The 26,774-nt window shown below is 42.3% G+C and overlaps 1 protein-coding gene across 3 annotated transcripts in view; it reads left to right on the plus strand.

The window, feature by feature from the left end:
- DDX20 (DEAD-box helicase 20) overlaps positions 1 to 26,774 on the plus strand; it is a 290,477-nt gene that overhangs the window by 136,176 nt on the left and 127,527 nt on the right. For all 3 annotated transcript variants that reach the window (XM_078644460.1, XM_078644461.1, XM_078644462.1), the window contains exons 4-6: positions 10,127 to 10,241; positions 10,323 to 10,465; positions 15,983 to 16,121. In XM_078644460.1, the coding sequence (XP_078500586.1) occupies positions 10,127 to 10,241; positions 10,323 to 10,465; positions 15,983 to 16,121 (397 nt within the window). The remainder of the gene's footprint in view (positions 1 to 10,126; positions 10,242 to 10,322; positions 10,466 to 15,982; positions 16,122 to 26,774) is intronic.

Here is a 26,774-nt window from a genome sequence, read left to right on the forward strand (position 1 = left end):
TGTGTATGGGGAAACTAGGAATTTGTATATGAGGATTTTTCAATGTGATCATTTGTTTTTCAATTATGATGCAATAATATAAATGTTTTTCAAAAATTTTAAAAATATTTTTGTTAACATAGAAAATACATGTTGTTTTGAGGTTCAATATGGCGGCATTGATTAGATTGTAAGTGAAAGAACAGTATTGGCATTTGAGTTGTTAAATAAAGGAAGGGAGCAGCACAAGCAAACTCCCTCTACATGGAAAGAAAGCCATGATTGCTGCTGTTGACCACCTCATAGAATTAGATGAAGGTAATGTCAGTGCTCTACCTCTGCTCCACCACTCTGCAGAATTGAGCACTGTTGACTTGCACATCCTGATTGCCAATTTCAATCTCTGTGGGCTGTAAGGACAACAATCCTAGTCGTCCCGCAGGAGGCTTGCTTATATGGGTGGCAGCTTCCCTAGATTGTAGAATTGAGGACCTTCAGACAGGATGTCCAGATATCCAAAATATTATTTTAGGAGACTCTAGGGGTCGCATAATATTGAATATCTATAACGTATATGCTAGAGGGACTAAGGGTGGGAGGAAGTCGACTGTATTATCTCTCCTGGAAAGCTACCTTAGTACAACTTCACACAAGTCGTGTACCCTGGTAGCGGGCGACATGAACTGTACGTTCGAGCCCTTGGGCTCGGATGTTGCTTTAGAGCAAGATGAGGAGGACGCGAAGATAGGGATCCCAATCTTGGAGATTCCTCCCATTAGGAAATGGACACAGGTGGCGCTACAGTTATACACCTTGAGCACTGAATTGAATCGAACGGCAGTGAATGGGAGGACGAATTCAGATAGGGGGGGGCACATACTTATAACAGACCATGACATGCTTCTAGAATTGATTACATTCTATTAGATATATTTCTGTGGAGCCAGGTGAGGGATATGGTTGTGGTACCCACGATCGAAAGCGATCACAGCCCGCTTTCCTTGACCATGGTTCAGTGGTGGTGTCATTTTATGAAGGGGTATAATAACCCCATATTAACTCCCCCAGATGAGTCGGTAGTCTCATTATGTGGAAGGCACCTAAAATGGGCTAAATTGGTCATGTCGGAGGAAAAAGTTCGAGAAATATCAACCCTTTTAGATCATTCACTGACAAACTTGGGGACCATCCCGGAAGGGGTGGGTAGGGCTTGCGAGGTCTTTGCCTCACTCACAGAGGCGCTGACTAATGTGTTTTCTATCCCCCCGAGTAAGCTAGGGAGGAAAGGAGGTGTAAAGAAAGCTAGCGGGTGGTACACACAACTGTGCAGGCTAAACAAATCAAGACTTGTTGAGGCAGTGAAATCCAAATCCACCCCGACATATTGGAAGCAAGGAAGGCATATAATAGATCACTTAAATTTGCTAAAAAGGAGTGGGAAGAGAAATTTTGGGAGGACCTACTTGTCGCGAGTAAAAGCAAAGACCCTAGGAGTTTTTGGAACCTTGTAGGCTCCCGGAATAGGCCCGATGAAGCCATGAGACCCTGTAATATCCCCCAACAAAGCTGAGTCAAACACTTTAGAGCCCTATACCTTCCGGTGGAGGGGGCACTAAATGTTAGGATGCTCCCCCCACTAGTATCTGAACCCCATGGCTACAATCTCTTTTCAGCTCTAGAGATTGAAAGGGTGATTGGGTGTGTAGCCCCCCGGAAGGCAGCAGGCCCAGATGGCTTACCGGGGGACCTCATGCGGGCATATCCAGTGGCCTGGGGAGGGGTTATAGCGGCACTCCTTAATGATATTATGAAGGGGGGGCCAGTGCCCGATTCCTGGAAAGGGGCGGTGGTGGTCCCAATCTATAAAAAAGGTCCCAGAGAAATCCCAGGGAACTACCGCCCCATAAGCCTCATTGACTCCACCCAAAAGATAGCAGGTAAAGCTATCCTGGGTAGGATTCTTCATTGGGTGGAGGAAAACAAAATACTAACAGACTTCCAGGCAGGGTTTCGGGCAGGTACAGGGACGATTGAGCAGGTGTTTAGGTTGGCACTCCTTGGATGGAAGGTGGTGGATCTAGGCAAGGGCAGTCTATACTTGGCATTTATAGATCTAAGGACTGCTTTTGACCTAGTTCCCCGGGAGGAGTTATGGAGGGTGCTCTATGGGTTGGGGTTACCTCCCTACATTTTGTCCCTCCTTATTAGCCTACACGAACATACCTTTGCCCAGGTTCGTTGGGGGAGAAATGGAGAGATAACTGAGAAGATCCCAGTGTCTCGGGGTGTGAGACAGGGATGCGTCCTAGCGCCCACCCTCTTTTCATTATATGTCAATGGGGTGGTGGACTATCTCCAGCAAGAACCAGCCGATGCTCCTTGTCTAGGGGGAGTGCGGATCCCAACTTTACTTTTTGCGGATGATACGCTTTTGATTTCTAAGACTCCGCAAGGCCTCCAGAAGTTGCTCGACCGCTTCCAGAACTTTTGTGCTTTAAGGGGCTTGGTAATCAATATAGATAAAACCAAGTTCCTTATTTTAAACCCTCCAAGGAAACTAGGCCGCCCACCCACTCTTAACTCTGTTCCTTTAGAAAAAGTATCCGAATTCGACTATCTCGGAATACGGATTACGGACACCATGAATTGGTCACCCCATATTGCTAAGATGGTCTTGAATCACAAGAGAGTAGGAGGGGCCCTCCTGAGGGAATTTCGGGCTTCACCAAGGAGGTCGCTTGCCCCAGCAATTGACATCTACAAGGCCAAGGGAGTAACATCAGCCCTATATGGAGCAGAACTGTTGGGGCATTGCTGCCTGGATTCCCTGGTAACATCAGAAAGCAAGCTCCTGAAATCTCTAATCGCCCTGCCTCCAAGCACCCCTACAGTGCCTGTGCTGTTGGACACTGGGTGTAAGAATATTAAAGATCAAGCCCGGCTTCGGCCACTCCTTTTATGGGCACGTATTTGGAGGGGTGAAGAGTTAAAATCATATGCTAAAGGGCTGGCAGAGATAATGAGCTTGGGCGGTTGGGCAAAGATCAAGTGGCTGAGAGACACGAAAAAACTTTTGGAGGTTATTGGGCTTGGGGACTCCTGGTTATCAAGAACGGCTCCACCAAAAGATGTTTTGAAAAGGCTTTACTGGAAATGGGTTGCGGAACAGTTAGTGACAAATTCTAGTCACTGTAAATCTACAGCTGCCTTTTTAATAATTAAAGATGTTGCAGTCTACGAACCTTATCTGGACTTAATTACCCTGGCAACTGATCGAGCACTGTATTTTAAATTTAGAGTGGGCTCCCTTCCAGTTGGTGCCCTGGTGTCCAAGTGGAAATCGGGTGTCCACAAGTCCCCCTTTTGCGCCCGTTGCACCACGAGGATAGAGTCTATACCGCACGTATTGTTTGAATGCCCGGACTATGCTAAACCCAGGGGCTTTTGGCTCAAACCCCTTTGTCGCAATATGGGCACGAGTAGCCATCTGGTAGCTCTTCGCATCCTTATGACGGACACTTCCCCTCCTATTGTTTGTGGTGTAGCCACATTTTATAAAACATTTTTGGTTGATTCGTTGCAAGAGATTGTCATTAGCGGTTTAATTCGTTTTTTAGTTAATTTATTCCGACATTATATGTCTTTTTATCTTTTTTAACTGTACATTTAATACTGCTTTTAAAATGTCTTTTTCTAGTTTCTTAAAAATGCTGTATTTGTGTACGCTTTCAAGATATCTTGCATATCGAATAAAAGCTTCAACCAACAATCCTAGTGGCCTACATCCTTTCTGAAAGCTAGGGCTCAGCGAGTGATTGTCATTCGTTACCCATCACCCCTTGTCTTCATATCCATGTGTACTCTGCAAAGGTCCGTACTCTCTCTGCACTTATTTAATCTCTACATACAACCGCACTCTAGAGAAGTTGGAAGCTATGGCAGTCGGTTCTGTATGCAGATGACCCTCAGTTGATCTGCCATCTGAATGGTAATCATTCTAAATCAATGTGTATGAGAGAATGTCTGTGGAGTTAAGGAACGTATGCACAAAAACTGGCCTTTTCCAGCAGTAGTAATCTAAAAGTCTTGGCAGTCAGAGTCGGCTCTAAATTAAAGATGGATACCCATGTTTCTGCAGTAACATCTTCGCGTATCCCTTCACATGCACAAGCTAATCCCATTATCCCTCTTCTTACACTAGAAGATGGTCACCTAAGGCAGATTAGTGGCTCAACTCGTTTTAGCGTGTCTCTTTAATACATTCTCTTTTGGGAGGTGGGGGCGTGCTTTTTCTGTTCTTTCACCTCCACTTTGGATTGAACGGTCTAAAACCATTACTAATCACTTAATTTTTAGAAAAAAATTATAAGACTCTTTTATTCACTGTATAATTGCTCTCTGCCTGACACTATTTCCTTTGCTGTGGCTTCAAGACACCTAAGCGCGTACACGTGATTTTTTTTTTTTAAAGCCTAACCTAATATTTTCTTAAAATTCCTGAAATTGGCAAAAAATAAATCCGTGTATTTTTCATCTCAAGGCGTTCATGATTTCTAAAGTCAGTGAGGCTGATTTCTAGTTAGGTGGAGCAGTGTAGTTAGTGTTTGTTCTGTTAAAGTTTTTCTTATTTTGCATTGTTTATACTTTGCATATGAGGTTGGCACGCTTGTTATTTCTAAACCACAAACTTTCAAGGCGCAGACAGACGAACACAAACAATTCAGATATTATACAATGGATTGAAAAATATAGAGTGCCCATGCTTAAGACATATAAATTTCAGGGGCATGGGTCCCGGGAGAGTGGCTGTGTGGCAACCGGCTCCCCATTCCTCATTCTGACGGATCCAAATTGTATTCTTGTAGAGGTGAATCATGACATGAGTCTCACGACAGCTGCTCCACGAGACTTGTCTTCTGCTCGCCAGTGCAGTGTTACACTCTATGGTGTGATGTGTCTACACCCAAAGTGGTGGTACTTGTGTCCCCCTTGTTGACTACTATCAGCCAATAATCTGACTAATGGTCAGTGTCAGGTCCTTTAGAGCCATGGATTCTAAAGTCTTTACCTGCACCCTTGTGGAGAAACTACCTGCCAATTTAGATTATGTACATTTTAGTAATCTGTCACGATTGACCCTTTGATACCACAAGCTGTATATTTAGTGTTTGGGTGCATGAGAGGCAGGGCTGGCCCCTTGTATGTACGTAACGCCAATGGTTGTAGAATACTCCACAGGTTCTAGTGGTAGTTGGAGCCGCTCTCTCCTCACTTCCTGCTGTTCCTTTCCTTTCCCCCGTTCTGTAGAAACTGTTTAATAAACAAGTGCATCTGTGAAACCACGTGCCCATGAATGGAGCGGAGAACGCCTTTTGAGTTCACCTTCCCAGCACCGAGACTGTTTAAAATGGTCAGCTTCTGGCCTGGGAGAGGCAAATGTTTGGTAGGGGGATAAGTGCATGGGCATGGCTGCACACATACAGAGAACATGGGATTCCTGCACACCCTCCTGCATTCTGAGAGTTGTTGCTGCTAAGAGGACAGCAACAGGCGTCTAGGTGTCCCATGGAACCCCAGCTATAAACTGGGGAAAGGGCTTGCCTAGTTTGCTTTGGAGCAGTGACCCACCTAAAGGAAATAGATCTGATTGAGTCTTCCTCCAAAAGTGTGGGACCAACTTTGAGCCGGAGTGGCCAGTTGTAATTAGCCCAGCTATAGCTATTTTGTAGATAATCTGGCCCCTTTGTTGTATTCAAACGTCACCTTCCGGTTGGAAGACTCTACACCGGTGCAGAGGAGGACTGGGCCTAAATGCCTTGGCTGCCTCCACTGGAGGAGTAGGGAGCTGAGGGGAATTCTCGTGTTTTTGCAATTTGTTATGAGTTTAAAAACACCTGCTGCAGAGTTCCTTTTTCTAGCCAGCCACTTTCAGGCGACAATGAAAATGTCAAGATAACTGGTGATTACTGTTCCTGCTGGAGAAGGATTGGCTAGTGGCAGGTTCGACTAATTTAAAGGAGCGCAGAGGGTTAACCTGCCTGCTGCCAAACTTGCGTATCACGTAGACCACCGAACTGTATTTTATGCGGATAGCTCAGTGGGCTTCTCCTTTTGTCATAGAGGTACTTTTGTTACTTGCAGTCATAAGTTACAATTGTAATATAGCACAGCTTTTCTTGCTTTTTTGCACTTTTGCTCTCTTTCCCGCCTTGTCGCTATAAACTGTTATCAAAGAGCTACATGCCAACTGCATCACACAGGTTAGAAAGTTATGTTTTTGTCAGTCTGTCATTAGCTGGACTGAACAGTGAATGGGTGCACTTACATTACATTTAAATTCATGTTACATGCTCGATCTCTTATTTTTGTGTTCTCCGTAAGAATGTGAGGCTTATCCTGGTCCACTATAAGGTCATCTTTTGCTGTGCTTTAAAAGCTAATACAGTCGAACATATAACGAAAAATGTATTGTAGAGTGCCATTTCCCCCCCAAATTTTCTTCGGGCGGGGGAGCGGCTGCAATTGCCTCTTGTAGTTGCCAGTCTTCCGCGCTGCGCTCGATTGCTGGGCACCACACAGGTCCTGGTATGACAACATTTGCCAAGCTTGGATTCCCAGTCTGGCCCTAATTAGAACCTTCATATTTTGTGCCCATAGTTGTGTTTTGGTTGTTCCTGAAATCTGGTCAATAAAAAACAATGAGATTCGCAATATATGGAGTTCCTAGTTTGTGGTGAATACTTAATAATTTATCCCCCAGATGCATCAAGTATCCATTTTGCGATTCCTTATTAGCGAAAAATAAGGATTCGCTAATAAGGAATAGCAAAATGCCATGCATGAAGAACTCACTTAAAAAATAGCGATTTTTTTAAATTTCTTAATTGCGACTCGCAAATTGCGAGTCGCAATTAAGGAATACCTCCCCATTCATTCCTATGGGCCTAGAGGCCCATAGGAATGAATGGGAAGATAATCTCAATTTGCAATTCTCAATTAGAGATTCGCGAATTGAGATTGCAATTTCAAGGGTGCCAGGGTGTCAAAAGGACACCCTGTTGCACCCCTGAAATCTGCATATGGGTACATCTTGCACACACATGCCCTAAGGGCATGTCTGTGTGTAAAATGGAACTTTGAAAAATGCACTTTAGTGCATTTTTCAAAGTTTTTGCAAATTACCATGATGTTCAACTTCATGGTAATTTGCGCCCCCTATTAGCGAAATCGCTATTTTTTTTTTAACTTTAATGCATTGCATTTAGGGAATCTCAATTTGAGATTCCTTAACCGCATGCGCGCTAGCGGTTTTCCCGCTGCACGCTGCGTTTTTTAAAAAAGCCGCGTTACATGACGAGCTGAGCTCGTCATGAGCGTGCGAGCGGCGCAACTCATGACGAGCTCAGCTCGTCATGAGCGCGGAAGGGGTTAAATGCAATAGCAATTTAAGTAATCGCAATTTTGTGATTTCTTAAATTGTGATTTTTGCATTTGGGATGATGCATCCCAAATGCAAAAATACTTGTCGCAAAGGGGCAGATTCTGAGAATCTGCCCCTTTGCGAGCGGATTTTAGCTTGATGCATCTGGGCCTATGCTTCCTGTCTGGCGCTTCGCTGCGTTTTTTTTTTATTTTTTATTAATAAGCTGTAGTTTTGTTATTCCACCACAAGGTGGTGCAATGCTCTTGCATGTTGGAGGTTCAATGCAGTAAGCGGAACAACAGAAGAAGCATTACAACAAGGCTGCTTACTTAGAATCTCTGACAATCGGGGTTGTCACCTGTTCAGATGAAAGCACCACGGTACACTTAAATAAACCGCCACAGGGAACCACCGTCTCAAATGAAGTACTGCATGTCTGTCTTGTCGTCTTTGCTAGCGGCGTTGATGCCTGTGTGAGGCGGGGGCGCGGGGCTGTATGTCTCTGCTAGCCCTGTTTGAGCAGCGCTGACATGGAAACGACCCTTCACTGCTACATATTTAACTACTAGAAATGCAAATTTTACTCTCCATACACAGACCCTGAAAGACCCCAGAACAGATCACAGGTTAATTGCAGTAATAAAATAAGAGCAAGTATTTATGCCATAACAATTCATTAAATTACTAAACGTATTTTCTTAATCTAAGCAAATCTCATTTCTTTTTTAAAAACAATAACGCTGTACGAACTTTTTAATTATTGTGAGTGATACATGTGCTAATTAAACCAAGTCTTCTAACATCCAGCGAGTGTACGTCTCGACTTTTTAACCTTGTCACCCTTCCCCTCTAAGAGCTTGCGCTTGTAACCGCTTCTGTGAATTCATGGGCAATGGCAATACATCTCACTATGATTACCTCGTTGTCTTTGGGTTCTAAATGCCCCAGCGCACTGGTCCGACGTAGGTGTACCGGAAAAGAAAGTTGGCTCACGATCAGATCTCAAAGCCCACATCCTCGCTAAATCATGTGTTTGTTGGAAAAATCGATAATCTGATCAAATAGATGGACTCTTTCTGCTCTGAGCCACATTCACGGTGCTCAGCCTAAATATTACTTTGTTGATATGGATTTGCAGTTTGCCTTGTTGTCATGTTTCATTTATGCATTTATAACTTCAACACTACATCTTGCTTGCAATGCGCTTACTATTCATAAAATATGTTGCGGAATCTAAATATTATCCTGAAAAATTGAGTTGATTACAAATGTAAATAGTAGTCTTATGTGAAAATAAATCTGACAACATCTCTTTTCTTCACCAATTTTATCTTACCATTTTCTCCTTGTTGCAAGCAAACTGCGCACATTTTTAGCAAACCCTGCTTCTCAAAATTGATTGATTGAACACAGTCAGACTCTGGACCACACTATTTAAACCGGTCACTGTATTAATGCTGTTTCAGTATTCTTTTATGCTAGGTGGATTATAATTTATACCCTAGAAATGGTTATGATTGTAATCCTGCTGGATATTCAGTAGAGTTGTGCAACCATGTATTCGTGGGAATGTGACAAAGCGTGCCAAAACAGAGGTTCATTCGCAAACCTTTCAGTAGCATTGGGCTCTGGGGTCAGTAGTCCATCACGATATCTGTACCTAAATGTGTCAGAGAATAATCATAATTCCACAACATCTAATATGTGTAATACATTATAAGATAATGCTCCAGAATCATGCACGAATATATCCAAAAAGCAAATTAAAGGGTGCTACATTACATCATGGTTTGCTGCTTAGTGCTTGTAAGGATCAAACAGTCAAATAATAAAGTTGGTGTTTGCACAACAAGAATCCGATGTAGCAATTGCTGTCTTTTATTAGGTTAAACGTAATTAAGTGTCAACCTAGTTAACATGTCCTAAAATGATTATCAGTACAAGGAAACAGCCCAAAACCGATATTGTTAATGGTTCAACCCAGTTGAAAAGGTTAATTCATGGTGTCTTCATTAGGTCACAAAGACATTCTGGGTAGCAGTCCTGGAACTACTGAACTGGAATGATGAAACTCGGACCAGTCAGTACTATAAATGGATGGCATTCCCCGTAGGAAAAGACTTACGTTTCCTACTGGGGCAGAAGTAATTGATGTACTGTATCAGTACGAGAGAGAAAAAAAGCTACTGTTAAGGAAAGGATAAGTGGGCGACACATCTGACTTGTGTAAAAAATTAATTGGTTTACCAGTGAATTTACTGCTGTGGGGATACGGAATAAAACAATGTACAAAAACTGTAGAGTGTATTGGCAATGTTCTACGGTTATGAGGCAACTCTTCTTTACCTAGGTTGTGGACAACAAGTGTGTCAATGGTGAATAGGAAGTTGATGTAGTTACGTTTATAGGAGTGTTATCCAGATGAGTGAGATTTATGGTTTGCAGGCTTCCTACATACAACTACTGATTGTCACCTATTGACTTTGGGTGCAAACCTGAAAAGATCTGCAAACCGATAAAAACTGTGTCCTTTATGGAGAGAGATGAGTTCACCAAGCCTTAATGAGCAGGGGAAGGGTGTAAATTGCTCCCACCTCAAATGCTTTTTACATGTGAGGATCTGTTCAATCAAATAATCTTAATAACTAGTTGATGACTAACATTTTCCTATAATTTGTCTCACATTTGTCAGAGTTTAATACAAAGTCTCCCTGCTCCCCACAGGCCGAATCAAGCAGTTGATAGAACTTGGCTACATGAACACAGCCAGCATTCGTCTTTTTATTCTCGATGAAGCCGACAAACTCCTGGAGGAAGGGAGCTTTCAAGAACAAATCAAGTGAGACGCCGGTCAAGAATCCGCTTATTCAACATTGTAGCCGAAAATCTTTTAACATTTGCTTTTTCCTATTTCACTCAGCTGGATCTATTCCTCTCTGCCTCCCAACAAGCAAATGCTGGCCGTCTCTGCTACTTACCCAGAATCAATGGCCAGTGCTCTGGCCAGGTACATGAGGGAGCCAACATTCGTCAGGTTGAACGCCTCGGATCCCGGTCTCATTGGTGCGTATAAGTGTTTATTAGCGAAGTGTTGGCAAATACTGAGAAGGATGGTTTTAATGTGCTCTATTTTGTTCTAAAACTCTGCTGCAGGACTCTTTTTCAAAATTTTGGTAATCCATGCATTACAGATAATTGCATTTTAAAACAGTCTAAACAGATCGACTGATCAGTGTTTTTCTGCTAAATCTCATTTTTTCCTTTCTTTTTGTCAATTAAAGTTTTTTTCTGTTCTTGCAGTCTATTTTAGGAATTTGTCATTTGATGTACGAGTTTTTATTTTTTTCATCAAACTGTATCATGCTTTGGGGAAAGTTCCACTTTAAAATGCTGCTCCTCATTTGGGGTTAACATGCCTGTAAAGACGGATGTTTTGAATGGAATGTCTGCCTCTTCTTACTATATAACGTTACTATCTTCCTTAAAAGGCATTTGGCTCGGTCTTTGTCTTTCCACCTATCATCTCAGGAACAATAGTGGACTTGTATTTAGTGCTTGGTTGCTGTGCTGAGTGTCTGGCACGTTGCTGCTCAGTAAAGATGGGTTGTCGGTGTTCTTCAAGCATCCCTGACACACCTTGCAGCACTGGTTGAACTTGTATCTTAAATTCTAGAGGTCTACGCCTCTCCTTCAAATACAGATATTTGTTTGGTCCTACTGGTCTCTATCTTGACTCTTTCCTAAGCCATCTACCTGTATTGCATCCAGGATGAGGTACTGGCACTTTCTAGGTTAGAACTTGCCTGTATCTACCCATACACATATTGCCTTTCTACTGCAACTCCCCATCTAATGGGATATTGTTCAGTCTGCTGGAATGAGCTGAATCATAGCCTGGACCGTCGTTCAAGGCAATCCTTCTTGCAAGCGTACATCAATTTGAGTTATGGGGCTTCAGCACATATGATTGCAGCCTGGTGAGTGTCTGCTTTCTCTACTGACCTTATACGTGGTCATTTCGGCCGTGTTGTGCCACTCTGTCCTTTCTGGGTCCATGAATTCTACTCAACTGATTAAGATTTTTGCTAAAAACTATGCTAGTCCTTTTTGGGCTGAGGTTTAACCAGATTTAGAATTCTTTACATTATAATTTGCTTTCCTGAGTTTGTTGTGGTGGGATGAGGGAAAGTCCTTTGCCGCTTTAAGACCTTCCTTTTCTGCATGTCAAGCTTGGATAAGCCTGATGTGTGTGGTGGGTGAAAAAAGCTCCTCCCTCCCTTTTTAATTGCTGTATGGAACCACCTCCACTTGGTGACTTGTCATGTAATGGCCCTGGAGAACTCTGTGGCCCATGTGTTAACAGTCTCCTTTTTCATTTCCAGCTCCTGGAACACATCTGGTCTCTACCTTCTTGTGCAGAGGGTGGGAACCTGTCCTGCAGGACTTGTTCAAGTTTATGCAATTTACACCTCAGGAAGAACCTTACATCTCTATTTGTTAATAATATTCTGCACTGACCTAAATACACAGCCGACCTCTCTGTTCTTAGAAGTGAAAGTGCAGGCTGCATAGGAGAGTGAAAGGAAATGGGTACAATAAAATGCAGAAGATCAAGAAAAAAAAACACATTCAGCTCCTTTTCCCAAACTTTACATGAGGGCCAGGACGTAATTTAGCGTATCTTGAGGGTCGGCCTAGATATCACAGATAGTGTCACCAGAGCAATGGGCACCAGTGTTGTTATTCAGTGGCATGCGCTACTGGGTTTCTCAGAGACTTCCAAGCCTCCATAATGGGCACTCCTTTTGAGGAGCCAGGCTCTTTGGTGCAATAGCAGACTCTCTCTCTTTCTCTTTCTTTCTCGCTGTCTTTATCTCTTTCTCTCTCTCCTTATCCTTCTTTACACCCCTCCCCCCGCCCCCCCCAGCTGAAATTTGCTAAGGACTGAGGTCTTGTCCAGGGCTGAAAGGAGTATGGGTGGCTACTCCTAATAGTTGTGAGTGCCTAAACATTAAAGTCTGACTGAGAACAAGCATATACATGTCTCTATTGTTTTTTTTTCTTTATGGTGCAGCCATAGCTACACAAGAGAGCATCCTGCTTTAAAGCAGTAAACCAAACAGATGTGGTTGAAAACAGGCAAGATCAGCATGGGTAGGAGGAACAGAGCTATCTATGGTGGTTGAGTGTAGCGTTAAAAAGGAGTATGCTGATGGTCTTCAGTGACATCTGGAATCTGGGTGAATACGCGGGTGCTGTTTGAAGAGATGAGGCTTGAGATTTGTTTCGAATTTTAGGAGAGCTGGTGTTTTGTTGACAGCATTTATGATGGGGAAAGGATATACTGCATTGTATGTTATACAACTGGCATTGAAGTTGAGTCCGGTTCTAGGTCTAACTTTTGTGTCTTCCGACGAGTGCACTCTAACGATTTCAGATACTTTTTTATCTTGTTTAATATATTATCTTCACATTCTAGCACTGATATCTTCATTATTGTGGTAGAAATCAGTATTTCAGGTGAGGAATTGATGGGGGAAATTCTTTGTCAATTATCTTTCAAACTTCCAAGATTACATGTCTATGCAAGTATAATTAGTGTAATTGCATTTATATAGTGCTTACTACCCCTGACAAGGTGCCATGGCACTTTATGCTCCGCAGTACGCTGCTCCGAAACCCAAGGTTAATGGTTAGTTCAGTGTAATTGGTTACTGTTAGTTATTGGGATTTGTCTTATGCGCTCAAAGCAAACCATTCCATTCAGTCATTTCAGGTTTTTTTTATGGTGGACTAAAGTAATAGTGGTATGTTGGAACCATTGTGGGGTGGTAGGGTTAGATCAAGCACATGGTTGGTGGAATTAATACAGGAGTTGGAGGTGATTATGTATTGTTAGGTTGCATAGGTATGACTTTCAGTGGAAAAGGAGAGATTGTGGTTTTGAAAATGAGCTATGGGAAATTTGCTGAAATAGAGAATAGTCTAGTAGGTTGTCAGAGTAGGTTGTGCTCAGATAGAGAAGGCATTCAGAGGAGGGAAGGAAAGGGACATTTGAAAGGGAGAAGAAAAAAGTAGAGGTGACAAACTGTACTTTAGTGAATATTTTTGAGACGGCATGCAGTTTAAGGATGTAAGAATGTAGAAAGAAACATTATTTCCTTGTGAAGATTGTGCTATATTTGGTACTAGAATCAGGTAAACCATCTCTCCGCTTGTAGACTACTGCTAGACCACCAATCCAGCCAACTCAGTTGATCAGTTCAAGGGTTGAAATTGAAAACTAATGGCTAGACGCATATGTCAAGAAAATACATGGGAAATAATGTACCCAATGGAAAAGAGATACTGGTGTCCATCCTCAGAGTATTAATTATACAGCAAAGCAGGCTACATTTAAATGCCTCTGATTCGCATTAGCACCAGATGGAAGGCGAGGGCAGCTTCCCAGACAGTGGAAGTGTCCTCCCCGCACTCCAGTGGCTGGCAGGGGATGCATACACTTGGGTGAGTGATAGGTGGTGAAAAGGCTCCCTTTACTAATGCAATGAACACTTTTGTTAGCAAATGGCTGCTGATTAGACATTTTGAACCACTGCCCCTTTTGTAGAGGCTGTGGTTGAGAAGGAGTGGAGCTGCAGGTTGAAAGGGGTTGTTTAGGTGAGGCCAAGCCTTTTGTCTACTTCAGACACACTTCAGTGCAGAGCCCTCACACTTCTTTGTGCCGTCCACCAAGAGATGCCTGTTGCACAAAACAATAACTTCGTAAACTACCTGCCACTCAGTTCTTGTGTACTAGAGTTTGTGTACCCAATACACACCTCACTTGCTGCAAGTTTTATCCCTCTTCGAGTCTCCACACTGACCTCAAACCTGCCCTCAGTGACCCCGTTCATCTCTCTCTCCTCATGGTCCGGCTCTCTGTGTGTGGCGGCTTTGGCCTCCTGTGGCCCCCTGGCTTTTCTGTCTCTTTACTCTAGGGTCTGTGAGTACGGACCTCTACCCACCTCGGGGCTCAAGGTGTGTTGTCCACTCTCGCTGTGCCACAGTCCGGCAGCACAGCTTCCCAGACACCAAAAGTAAATATGGGTTTCAGACACAGCTGGCACGGTGCATGGGCACACAGCCAACATGCTGCTGTTTTTCCATCTTCTATGGGGTCTCTTGTTCTCAGACCCTCAACATTACACCGTACGTAGATAGCGATGATATCAACAAATAGTTTTCTCATAGATTCTGGCTATCTTTACACATAGAGCTCAACTTATAAACATTTTTATCTAAATGTTCGTTGTTCACTCAAGATCTCGTGAGATTGACAGGTTCTTTCATCATATGATAGCTTCAGGAATGGAGAATGGGATAGGCAGGGCAGGGAAATTGACGCAGTGGTCTTTCTAAGTATGTTTCTACTCTTGTTTCTCAGTTTTATCGTACTGCCCAAAGCGCCTTAGAGAGAGAGAAAAGTAGGCGAGGACATGCCTTCTAATTGTAGCCCCTTGCTCACTACTGATCTTGTATTCTTGAGTATTTCTGAGCAGCTCACCGACCGGAGACAGGTTCCGCAGCCTGGGCCTTGGGACTGAAAGCTTTTTAGTCTCTGTGGACTAAGAGGCAAAATAGAAAAAGTCCTTTGTAAAGTGAAAAATGTGTACCCTGGGTCACATCCGGTTTTGAATGTTCTATATGAAAAAAGGTTGTTAATAAATGACTAATTTGGTGTGGAGCACTCAACGAACTTTATAACTTTATATGTATTTCTCCCATTTTGCTTCAGTTCTGTTTTTCTGTTAATTAATATCTCTCTCCAGCGGAGGCAGTTTTCTTGGACCCATTCTCTCCTCTCCAATTTAAAAGCAGCTTGTGTTCATGCAGTATCTGAAACTGTCGACCTCTTTCCCTGACCCCCCCTGTCACTGAAAGTTGTGGGGCTTCTAATCCACAGGCCTGTATTAGAATTATTTGCTGTAGTTTTGTGGAAGTTTATTGATTAGAATGTGCGTTTCGTCCTGCCTTTTGTTGACATTTCCTATAATCTGTAACATTTTTAAAAATCGTTGTGAAATGAAATTTGAAAGAAAACACGTGATGTGTCTTTACTGTTAAAATAATGTCTATAGATGTGGTTGGGTACAATTTTGTATTTGTGCAATTTAAGCTGTTTCTTCCCTAGTTTTTCGCTATGCCCGCCAGCAAATCAATAAGAAATGCGTAAGTGTGCTCAGTAGCTGAGGTACCGGGTAAATCTTTGTATCTTGGGGCACTTTTTTTGCCCTTGGCATTTATTTGATTAGTTAACATGTATTCGACTTTTTGGCAAGTTAACATTAACTACGAGTTGTAATCTTGCTTGACTTCAGCAGCCAGTATATGGAATCAAGTTCAAGATGGCAATGGTTTAAATAGTGAAACCCCTGGATGGGAAAAATTAGTTCTTTGGTGACCTGGTAACTTAGAGCCTAGTTACTATAAACATGGGATTTCGAGATACATAAAGAAAAGGAAATATGAATCAATCATTGGGTTTTAAAAAACAAATGCAAAGAAGATTGTTTTGCCACTGATTTCTTTTTTCTCTAGGGTTGAAGCAGTATTACAAAGTGGTAAATTCTTACCCGTTGCCACACAAAATATTTGATGAGAAGGTCCAACATTTGCAGGAGCTGTTTAGCAAAATCCCCTTCAACCAAGCACTAGTCTTCTCCAACCTCCACAGCAGGTGATGCTTGTTTATGTACTTTTTTTGACTCCTGTAGATGATTTCTGTTCTGTTTTAATAGTTTTTTTTGCTGTTCTAATCTTTGAGCTGTAATTGTATTCATAGTCTGTGCATCTAGTAGACTAACAGTTCTTAAACGTTTACATCTGTCGACCCCCACTGAATCATTGCCTGAATTCAGGGATCCCCACTGAATCATTGCCTGGATTCAGGGACCCCAATGGGATCATTTCTGGGAGCCCTCACCGATTACTGCAATTCAGGGACCACCACAAAGTCATACTGGAAGCCGGGGACCCTGGCCTTATCAATTTCTACAATGTAATCTTCAAAACAATACACAAAATACAAAAACAAGTATACATCAAACAAATACACAAACTTTGAATTATTTTATTTAATTCACATACAAATACGGAGCAATGCAAATTTTAATGGGAATATTGGAGCTCGTCTAAATTCGTTTTTTTATTCTAAAAGAACATTGCTCTAATTTTGTTTGCGTATATGAGGGCTTCAATTCAGGCTATCTGTTGTCCATGCTAGATTGTGTTTGCGGTACTTGCACTGCTGCCATGAATAAGGATATTAACTTAATTTCAAATTGCTTCACCTTCCTACCTTACCAATTAAAGGCCCAATGTACTATGGTTGTGATCTCACACCAGTCACTATGTTTGCCCATTTCTGCTATGGCCCCATACTTTTCATGCACAGCAATGAATTTTTAAAACAACTTGTTATTGGTATTTCCTCTTTTTCAATTATACAGTAAGTATTGCTGAATTGTAAGATTCTTCCATATATAAGATATGTCGTCATTGTTGCAATCGCATGAGTTTGTCACAATAAAGGTATTGCGATACTCATACACACTCAGCAGCTCATTTATTATAACAAAAACAGATTATCAAACAGTTTCGTCAACGGTGTAACAACTTCCCTCCCCTGCTTTACCATATAACCTCCCCAAAAGAGTAACGTTCCAATTATAGAAGCATAATTGAGAAAGAAAAACATGTTGGTATGGGTTAGTCCCTTGCTCTACAATCCTACTATGGTGGGTATTTTTTTTCTTTACTCCACAACCAATACATGGGTTATTTTGCCATGGGGTTTGGCTATCGTTAGATTGCGGATCGTTCTTTCAATGAAACACGTTGTGTGCCTGTATAATGCTATTGGGGCATTTTCTTTTTATTCACCTATTTCCTGGGCAGTGTGATGCTTTCCAAATGTTTAGCGTTATGGTTGCTTTAAGGCGGTCCATTACCGGTGCCCCAGCCCTCTTTGTACACTGGGGCTGTTTTATCCCACAGTCCTGCCCTCATTTTTTGTATCCAGCTGTGTAGTGTTGGAGGTATAGATGCCTTCCATTTGATCATAACGGCCTGTTTAGCCAATAAAAACTCCAGGACTGGACTTTTGAATGCCACTTTGTTCTTCTAGGGCCTTGTTTGTATCCCCAGTAAGCTACTGTCTATATTCCTCACGTCGTTTCTCCCAGAGATGTATTCTAATGATTCACTACTGTAGTCCAATAATTCTTTAATACCGGGTGGTACTATAGCTTGTTTTGAAAGGTAACTTCTTCATGCCTACACCGAGGGCAGGCTTAAGAGGTCCCTGGGTATGTCTGTCTTAACTTCTGTCGGGTAATGTAATGCATGGCGGTAATATACTAAGCAGCCCAAGCACGAACCAACCATTTGGGAGTATTTGCTGGAACTCTGACTCATGCACGCACATTGAGTCAGAGTTCCCTCTTTGAATCCGACTGCCGAGGGGATTCTGCTAAAAAGATAACATCTTGGTACATGGTTGGATGATGAACCTTTAATGGCATATCAAATGAGTTAGTGAGTGGTATTTTCTATTCTCCAAGTATGTACAAGAAAATTGTGATATGTATATTGTTTTCAAAACTCCCAGCCAATACTTGACATTGTCATATATCCCGTTTGGATTTTGCAGACAGCTTCTTCATATGGGATAATGAATAAACTGCTGATACTACGTCACCTTCTTTGAAGTGCAGCAGTGGCTACATTGGCTAACAACAAAAGAAACCTCTTCACAATAGGTGCCCTTCACTGTCTCCCTTTTGAGCAAACATTTACTTCAAAGTGCTTTGCAATTTCCAGAAGGCCATATATAGCATAGACCTATTTTCTGAGACAGTGCTTTGAGAAATACTAGTCCACAAGGAATATCATAACAGCTGATAAAGCAATGCTGTGGGTAGGAAAGCCAAAACATTTGGGCTTGGAGGAGACTTGCCTTCTCTGTGTTTGCTGTAAAAAGAACAATTGATGGATGGAATGCTGAAACCATGTCAAACATTCTTCCCCCGTACAGAGATCTAGGCTAAATCCATTGGTTTTTGCACACCATGCCGTTCCAGTTCAGACCCAGCCATATGCAAATCCGTCTTGACCCTGCTCCACATGAGAACAGTCCAGCCAAGCCAGTTCCTCACTGGACCAGAAACAAGCATCCTGGGATAGGTTTCAGGGTATCATCCCATATCAGCGAGGCTAGCTTGACTTCAATGGCATTGTGAGCAAAATTGCCTCTGTGAGCCTAATGCTGAAAAAGCTGTCAAATATCTGCTTTCATGTGGTATATTCTGGCAAAAGAATCCATTTGAGATCTCTAGTGTTGGTTTGTATTTCTTCCGCACAATGTTATTCATTAGTGCTGCACTCTGTGCATTTTTCACTGTGAATGTGCTATGATGCCATGAGCGCATAATACACTGCTTTGGCCTAGCGTGGCTTCGAGAACTGAATGAGTACTGGTTCCCGCCATTCTGGCCTGTTTGGCTTCACCGCGTACAACCTGTATTCAGCTGCCTGCTTTGCAGCCATGAATGAGAATTGGATTGATGTCTCGGTCACAATTGGTTGCGCCATTGGACATGGAGGTACTAACAAACCCTTTAAAGGCCCTGGAGTATAGCTCTCCCAGCGTATTCAATTGCTGATGATATCGTTCTTTGATCCACCCTGGGATGCTTTGGCTCCTAGTGAACTGGATACCGGCTCTGCTTAACGCTTACAGGATCTAATCCCTCCCTCTGCGGCTGCTGTGGGAAGGTGATCTGTGCTTGCCAGCGACTACAATGTTGCGACTACCAATTTGAAAACATAAACAATTGGGTTTCCGTTTGGTGGAAACTATTTTGCCTGGTTTTTAGCTTTTTCTAGGCATCTATCCATGACTTTCTGAGTGTTTTGGATCTCAAACAGTATAATGACTTTTAATTGCGTTTATGAATATTTTAAAGGGAAGCTTGCTTTAAGATGATTTTAAAAGAGATATTGGACCTTTTTAGCTTGGATTTTATGTAGGATTGCTGTTTTTGTATCGACCCATAGTATGGGAAGTGGGTATTATGTGCCCAGGTTAGGCCCATGAAATATAGGTGCACATTTTCTTACATCGTCCTCTTTTGCACAATAACATTACTGCTGTGACCTTTTGCTCATATTCGCGTGTGTGACAATTTTGGATTGGTTTCTCTGAAACCACTTCTGTTTACACATCTTGCTTCGCATAACATTATCAAAATGCCTCGAGCACCAAGTACAAGGCCTTTACGCGCAATGTACAAATGTCGGTCTATCTTCATCCATGAGGCGACAGGGCTATCCACATATCCACAGCATTGCTAATCTATACGTACTTCGCAAGCATCTCCGAGGATTAGCAGAGGAGGCACTTGAGTTGACACACAGGGTCCCTGCATGCTTAGACTTCACCACACAGCGGTCTGAAATCTTTCTTAAGGGTGTCCAGTTCATGACCAGGACAGGGTCCTACGTACGCTCCTGCCATGTTTGGGTTGGATCATACCGTGGAGGGGATTCTTGGCTCTACACGTACGCACACTCTAGACACAAATAGAGTAGGGTTTGCATAGTAGGAGTACGCCAGATTACTACCTTGTTTTATATTCCTGCATATGTACACTGTTATTTACTCTTTTGGTGCTTGTAAGCAATTTCATCTACTTCTGTCTACTGATGATCTCAGCACATGTATTTTATGCAAGATTAATATTGGTTCAATAAATATTTTGGAAACGTCCCATTGTTTAGTCTCTTTATATTTCTCTGAGAGCAAAGGGCATGGGTGACTGAATGGAAGGGTCCTTATCTGTTACCACGATCTCTCAGGACTGTCCTGTTCAGTTGTTGCCAGGAACCATTTGCTTCTTGTCTTGGAAGGGGGGCTAATGTTGGCACTGTGAGCTAGCTGGTCTCAAGGCCTACATCCTGCGGGGGTGCTTGGAATCTGTCTAGGTTCCTCACCCAAAGTTTGTTGTCCGCAATCTTGCAGATCCTAGGGATTAGTGGGAACTCAGATCCTAGGGATTAGTGGGAACTACATGACTGTGTGTGTGTGTGTGTGTGTGTGTGTGTGTGTGTATATATATATATATATATATATATATATATATGTGTACATATATATATATATATATATATATATATATATATATATATATATATTACCTACTGGCGGTCACCAGTAGGTATATATAGTTAGGATTTTTTCTCTATGGGATTTTTGAAAATTCTATGTCTAATAACTTTGGCGTTTGTGGACGGAATTGGCTGAAATTTTCAGGAAAATGGCACATTTTGTTTCTGAGCAGCCCTTGAAAATTTGGGGGGGGGTTTGTCAAGGGGGGGCCGAGAAAAAAGGGGGGTCCCAAAACGTGTTTTTAACATTGAGTTTTCCATAGGGCGGTTGGCCTCACTTTTAGCCCGAACGGCTGAATGGATTTGCACGAAACTTGGCAAAATTGTAGGGACTGGTAGCCCGATGTGCCTTTTGTAGGTCTCAATATATGTGCTCCAGTGGATTTTGAGAAATTAACGTTCAAAAAAAGATATATATCTGTAACAGCGGACTGGGCAGCGCTCCGGTTCGCGGACTTTTCGCGTTACGGAGCTTTGTGAAGCGAAGCTGATTGGTTCTCCGGCGTCTGTAAACATTCCAAACAGTCTGTAGCGGCCGCCATCTTGTCTCTCGGTAGGATCGAGAGACAAGAGGAGGCCAAAGCGAAGGGGCAAATGACCATAAGGGGGCATAGTAGATCCTCCCTGACCCCCTAGGTTTGATGTGGAGGTTTTAAAAGGGCCCCGCTGGGCAAAAAAAAATTAAAATAATAATAATCGAACGGCTGAATGGATTTGCACGAAACTTGGGGAAATTGTAGGTACTGGTAGCCCGATGTGCCTTTGCTAGGTCTCAATATATGTGCTCCAGTGGATTTTGAGAAATTAACGTTCAAAAAAAGATATATATCTGTAACAGCGCTTCGGTTCGCGGACTTTTCGCGTTACGGAGCTTTGTGAAGCGAAGCTGATTGGTTCTCCGGCGTCTGTAAACATTCCAAACAGTCCGTAGCGGCCGCCATCTTGTCTCTCAGTAGGATCGAGAGACAAGAGGAGGCCAAAGCGAAGGGGCAAATGACCATAAGGGGGCATAGTAGATCCTCCCTGACCCCCTAGGTTTGATGTGGAGGCTTTAAAAGGGCCTCGCAGGGCAAAAAAAAAAAATATCGTTTTTTTAGTTCTTTTGCATGGGGAGCGCCCGGTTCGCGAACCGGGAAGCGTTCTGGGGAGCGTACTTTCTTGAAAATTAGTGAAAAAAGTTAGAGTAAAATAATAATTGTGAGTGATCAGATGTAGGGTAGCTCTGAGAAGAGCTTTTGGGTTTATGGTACATTTAGGTACTTATAAGTAGGTACCAATGCACAGTCTTAAATTCAGAATGAAAATTCTGTTGCCCTCATCTGAGTAGTGAACTCCATCTCCTCTGTAGATATCTTGCATGTAGTAACGCAAGTTATTGTTGTACAAGGAGCCCATTCCATGGTCTCTCATGTAAGCTGAAACAGATTTGTTTACATGCTTCCTCGACTTCTCAATTTGTGGACAAAATTGGTTCGACCACCTCCATTTCTGTCTTTGGCATATATTTGAATATACCAAGGCAGTCTGAGGAAAAAGTGCCATCAATTGCTCAAAGGTGTCCTTTAAAAGCATTTCCAGACCTACCCCAGTCAAAGTGCCCAAGTCATTACCTCCACAGTGCACAATTAACAGGTCAGGTTTTGGCAAATGCATAAAGGTTTTCACCAATGGTATCAATTGGTGACATTTTAATCCTCTGTGGCCAAACCACTTAATTTCCACATCTTGTAAATTGAGGTTAGGTAAATTCCTGTTTTCAGCGTACCTCTGAGCCCAATAGATGTAACTATGTCCAACAATCCAGACAGAAAACATGGCGAGAGAAGGTTCTTCTGCAGTCAGATGAAGTGTGGCAATGAAATGGCAGTTGAAAAAATAAGAGTTTAAAATGAAAAAAACTGTGGAGTTTCTGTGTTAATGAAGCAGTAACAGTGATTGGTGGATTTTGATTGCTGAAAACAGAAAGTTAGGGTGCATGGATGAGTTCGTTGAAAGATGTATTTTGAGTGGCGAAGAAAAAATCATTAAATGGAAGAATGCACTGGATATGCAGGTGCACTGAGAGTTCAGAGTTCAATTGCAACATTGTTGTGTGAACTTGCAAACACCAGAGGTCTTGCAAGAGGTGGTTGCTATGCAAAAAAGCAGAGAGGGCAGAGGGGGGAAGGGTTTTGATTTGAAAAAAAGTGAGGGAAGAGTTTTGATTGGGTGACATGAGAGATATGTGTGAAGAATTACAGCATTTCTGTGCTTTTGATAGCTGCAGACTCTGGAGTGCATACCTTTTGCTCTGCTGAAGACAAATTGGTGTGTTTCTGAGACTGTTTTGAAACTCAAAGTATTTGCTAAGGTGAGAAAAGATTTCTTTAATTTAGATAGAAAATAGTGTGCTTTAAGGAGAAAATTATGAAGAAAGTTGTGTTTTTCAAATGTTGCTTTGTCTCAAGTGTTTTACAAATAGATTTTGTTTCTTTGAGAAATTGTAATTGGAGAAAATGTGAAGTATTAGTACTGACAGGGTTTTTATGTGCATAGGAGCTGTGGAGTGTTTTCAAATTATGATTTGTAAATCGTTTTTGAGGAAAAGGAATGGTTTTAATACTTATGACAAGGACATAATGGTGTATGCTTCTTTATAAGGCAATTGAGTGTCTCTGATGTTATTTTTCCCATTTTAATGTAAGACGTTTCCCTGTGGAGCAAATTGCTTGTAAATATGCTCCCACCTGTGCATGGTAAATTTAGATTTTGACTGTTTGAGTTACTTAGCCATGTTAAAAGTGACCCAAAAAAGTTGCAAAGGCTTTAAAAAAAGACTTTCATGTGTCTTGAGGACATTTTAAGTCATTTCCCCGTGGGCAGTGTTTTCAAATTATGAGTTGAAAATCGTTTTTGAGGTAAAGGAATGTTTTCAAAATTTATGTGCGCCATATGCCCCCAAATTTCTTTTTCAGGGGTGCAGCAGGGTGTTCTTGAGACACCCCTGCACCCTCGGAAAAATTCGTAATTTGTGATGAGGTAATTGCTAATCGCAAATTGCACCTTCATTCGTATGGGCCTCCTGCTCCATGGAAATGAATGGGTAATTTGTAATTAGCAAATAGCTCATCGCAAACTAGGAATGGTAAAGAATCGCTATTTATTCCTTAAAGTTCGCTATTTAGGAAATGCAAAAAACTTTGATGATACATATGGCGGTTCATCTCGAACAAGATAAGAAGCATAGGGATAGATTTATGATGACTGGCGCATCACCAGGGATGTGTTAGTCATCCTGTGCCGCTGTTCCGCCACCTATGGTGTGCTGCATTTACAATGCGGCGCATCATGGGGCAAAAACAGCACAGATGCGTGACGTATTTGTGCCGTAAAGGTGGCGCATTGCTGGAGTTGTATCGCAAGTGTGATGAAGCTCCAGCAAGGCTCAGGGGTGCCCCTGTCGCAGGGTTTCTGTTATCACACAGAACTGTGCACAGAGGATTGGAACCTCGGCGAATTAGGGTGCCCCAAAACTCACCTTAGTAATCAAAAACCCCTTAGCAAGCTAGGTACAGTGTCACATTGGATATAACAAACTCTCAATGTTTAGACAATCCAGAATATGAACTTGTAGTACCTCAGGATACGTGGAACTCATGAACACTCGGTCGTTATATATTTCTTAGAAACCAGAACATGGAGTTAAGAAGAACACATGTGTATTTGAAATGTTTTATTTACTAATGCCGTCTTCTCAGGCGTAGTATCTTAGATAATACAAGTACACATATTATCAGTAGCAAAATTACCAGCATAGTTACTAGTACATAAAAAGCGAATGGTGACAGTATGTTAACATGCTGTAAATGAATAAGAGTTAGCAACACTTATAAGCAGCCGCGGGCCGTGGAGGGAGTTACGGTGGGGCAGGGAGGCGGGGAGGGGGAGGGGCAGGGTGGAGAGGGCTCCACCCTGCCCCTCCCCCTCCCCGCCTCCCTGCCCCACCGTAACTCCCTCCACGGCCCGCGGCTGCTTATATCTCACCCTCCCTAATACACATATTATATTATTTGCTAAGAAGGTCTCTTTGTGTTGGTTTAGGGCGTGCCCATACTTTAGTGTCTTAGATTTGAAGGAATCACATCAGCATACACCAGCTCTCTCTTCATGTGAACCGCATCAAGTGTTGTGTATGTGTGTTCGGCAAAGCAATATAAAACCCGCCTCATGCCCAGAATTGGCAGAAGCTGCACTTATGTTATGAGTATGAAGTCGTGGAGATCAGACCTCATAACAATTCTGTATCGTGTTGTTCTTGAAACTTCAGCACTCGCTGTACAGATATAGTTTAACAAGCAAAGCAGATAGTAGAGCAATAACATATTATTCTCATGTAAACCACGATGAACTACTAGGTTGAAAGCTAAAGCAACAACTAAGTGTCGTGTGCAGAAGTTGCAAAAAAGGAAAAATGGCGTTTAAACCGGTAATGAGCCCATGCTAACTTAACACGGTGTAAAGATATCCAGGATCTAGATGACACCTCCCCATGATCCGGAAACGAACTGAATAAGATAATAGAAGTGCCATCTCATGAGAGCAGATTGCAACTTTATATGTGGACGGTCCGCAAGGTAAAACATTAAAAACGAGGAAAATTTTATGCTAAAGAAAAATAAAACAGCCAACTACTTTATCGAGCCTTAAGCCAATAGGCAAGCTAAATAATAAAAACTTGACAAATAAGTCAATGAATTGTCAATGAAATGCTAGTACTCAGCATATCAAACATGAAAAAGGTCTATGACATAACTGTGTATGCAAAATAAGCTGCAACAGCCTCCAATAGGAAGTCACCGTCTTCATCCGAAAAGAGTTCAGCCATCCAATTTAAAAGCGGAAAAGAACATACGTGCTCTCCCAGCACCGGATTCTCTATCACCATCAGAGGACAGCTCGGTGGGTTTTCAAGAAAGCTCTGTTCCAAGAAAGACTGTGTTGCCGCCAGTAAATTCCAGGGACCAATTAGTCCATGCATCAATGCCACAGCCATAATCCTTTCGCCAGGACAAACCAACTCGTGAGTAATGATAGGAGTCATCAGCTGATTAAAGTCGACGTCAGGAGAAACCGGTCCGCAGAGACACAAATCAATGGCCCAATCGAAATCACAGGTCAGGCAGTGAAATACAGGCTGGACACAGGTGAAGTAGGAGAATCGAAAAGATAATCCATATGCCGTGCTTAATATCGCCAACGGCATTGTGCCATAATATTCAAGCATGCGATTGCGGAACAGCGTCAGCAGCTGCAGGGCGGGAGCTTGCACAGGAGGGACATCCATATTTAAAAATGTAAAAAAGCACAAGAGCGTCCGCTGGTAATGCAAGTAAAAATGGGAATCCATGAAGCACAGTGGAAAAAAATAGAATGAAAGAAAGCAGGGATGACTCCAAAGATTTTCTCAAATGAAGTCACGAGACCACTGGTAACAACTTTAAAAAAGTGCGCCAGGCCCTTTGTGGAGGACGCGTTGAAGATAGTCCGAACCATCTTGCTGAAATGGAAAGGCGAATCAGTATTTAAAAGGGTCTGCACCTCTGTACGGGTGTTCGCTATGTGAAGCACGAAAGTTTCACGGGCCGAACTCAAGGCCACCTCTCTCTGAGACAAAAGAGCCCTTATTCTTGCCATGCCGTTGAAATCTGCTCCCAAGGTTGGTATTTGTGGCCAGATTGAAAACTCCCTATGTTCATGTGTGGGAGGAAATAGAACATTTCTGCAGCAAATAACCCGTTCACTTACTGTTACGATAAAAGGAATACTTTTAATTAACCCAGAACAATCTTCATTATTGAGCATCAAATAACTACCATTTTCCAACAACTTGAACGTGGGGATGATAGCAGGAACTGGCGTGCCTTGCAACACGCAAGCCATATTTGGTCGGTGTTTGTTGCATGAACCGTGTAACTGTATGTGCCTACACATTAGTGAATGATCTGGCGTCTCAGTGCATTCCTCTCCATTCAGATAAACTTCTTGATCATCTTTGAAACATCTGTATGTGTATGGAAGCGACCAGACCTCATGAAGAAAACCACTACCTAAAGGTTCATAACGACCTATTGGTATATATTTCATACAATTTGAAAACTTATATAAAGCAAAAGGCAGCGTTATT

This window comes from Lissotriton helveticus, chromosome 5_1, assembly GCF_964261635.1.
Source record: "Lissotriton helveticus chromosome 5_1, aLisHel1.1, whole genome shotgun sequence".
NCBI lineage: Eukaryota > Metazoa > Chordata > Amphibia > Caudata > Salamandridae > Lissotriton > Lissotriton helveticus.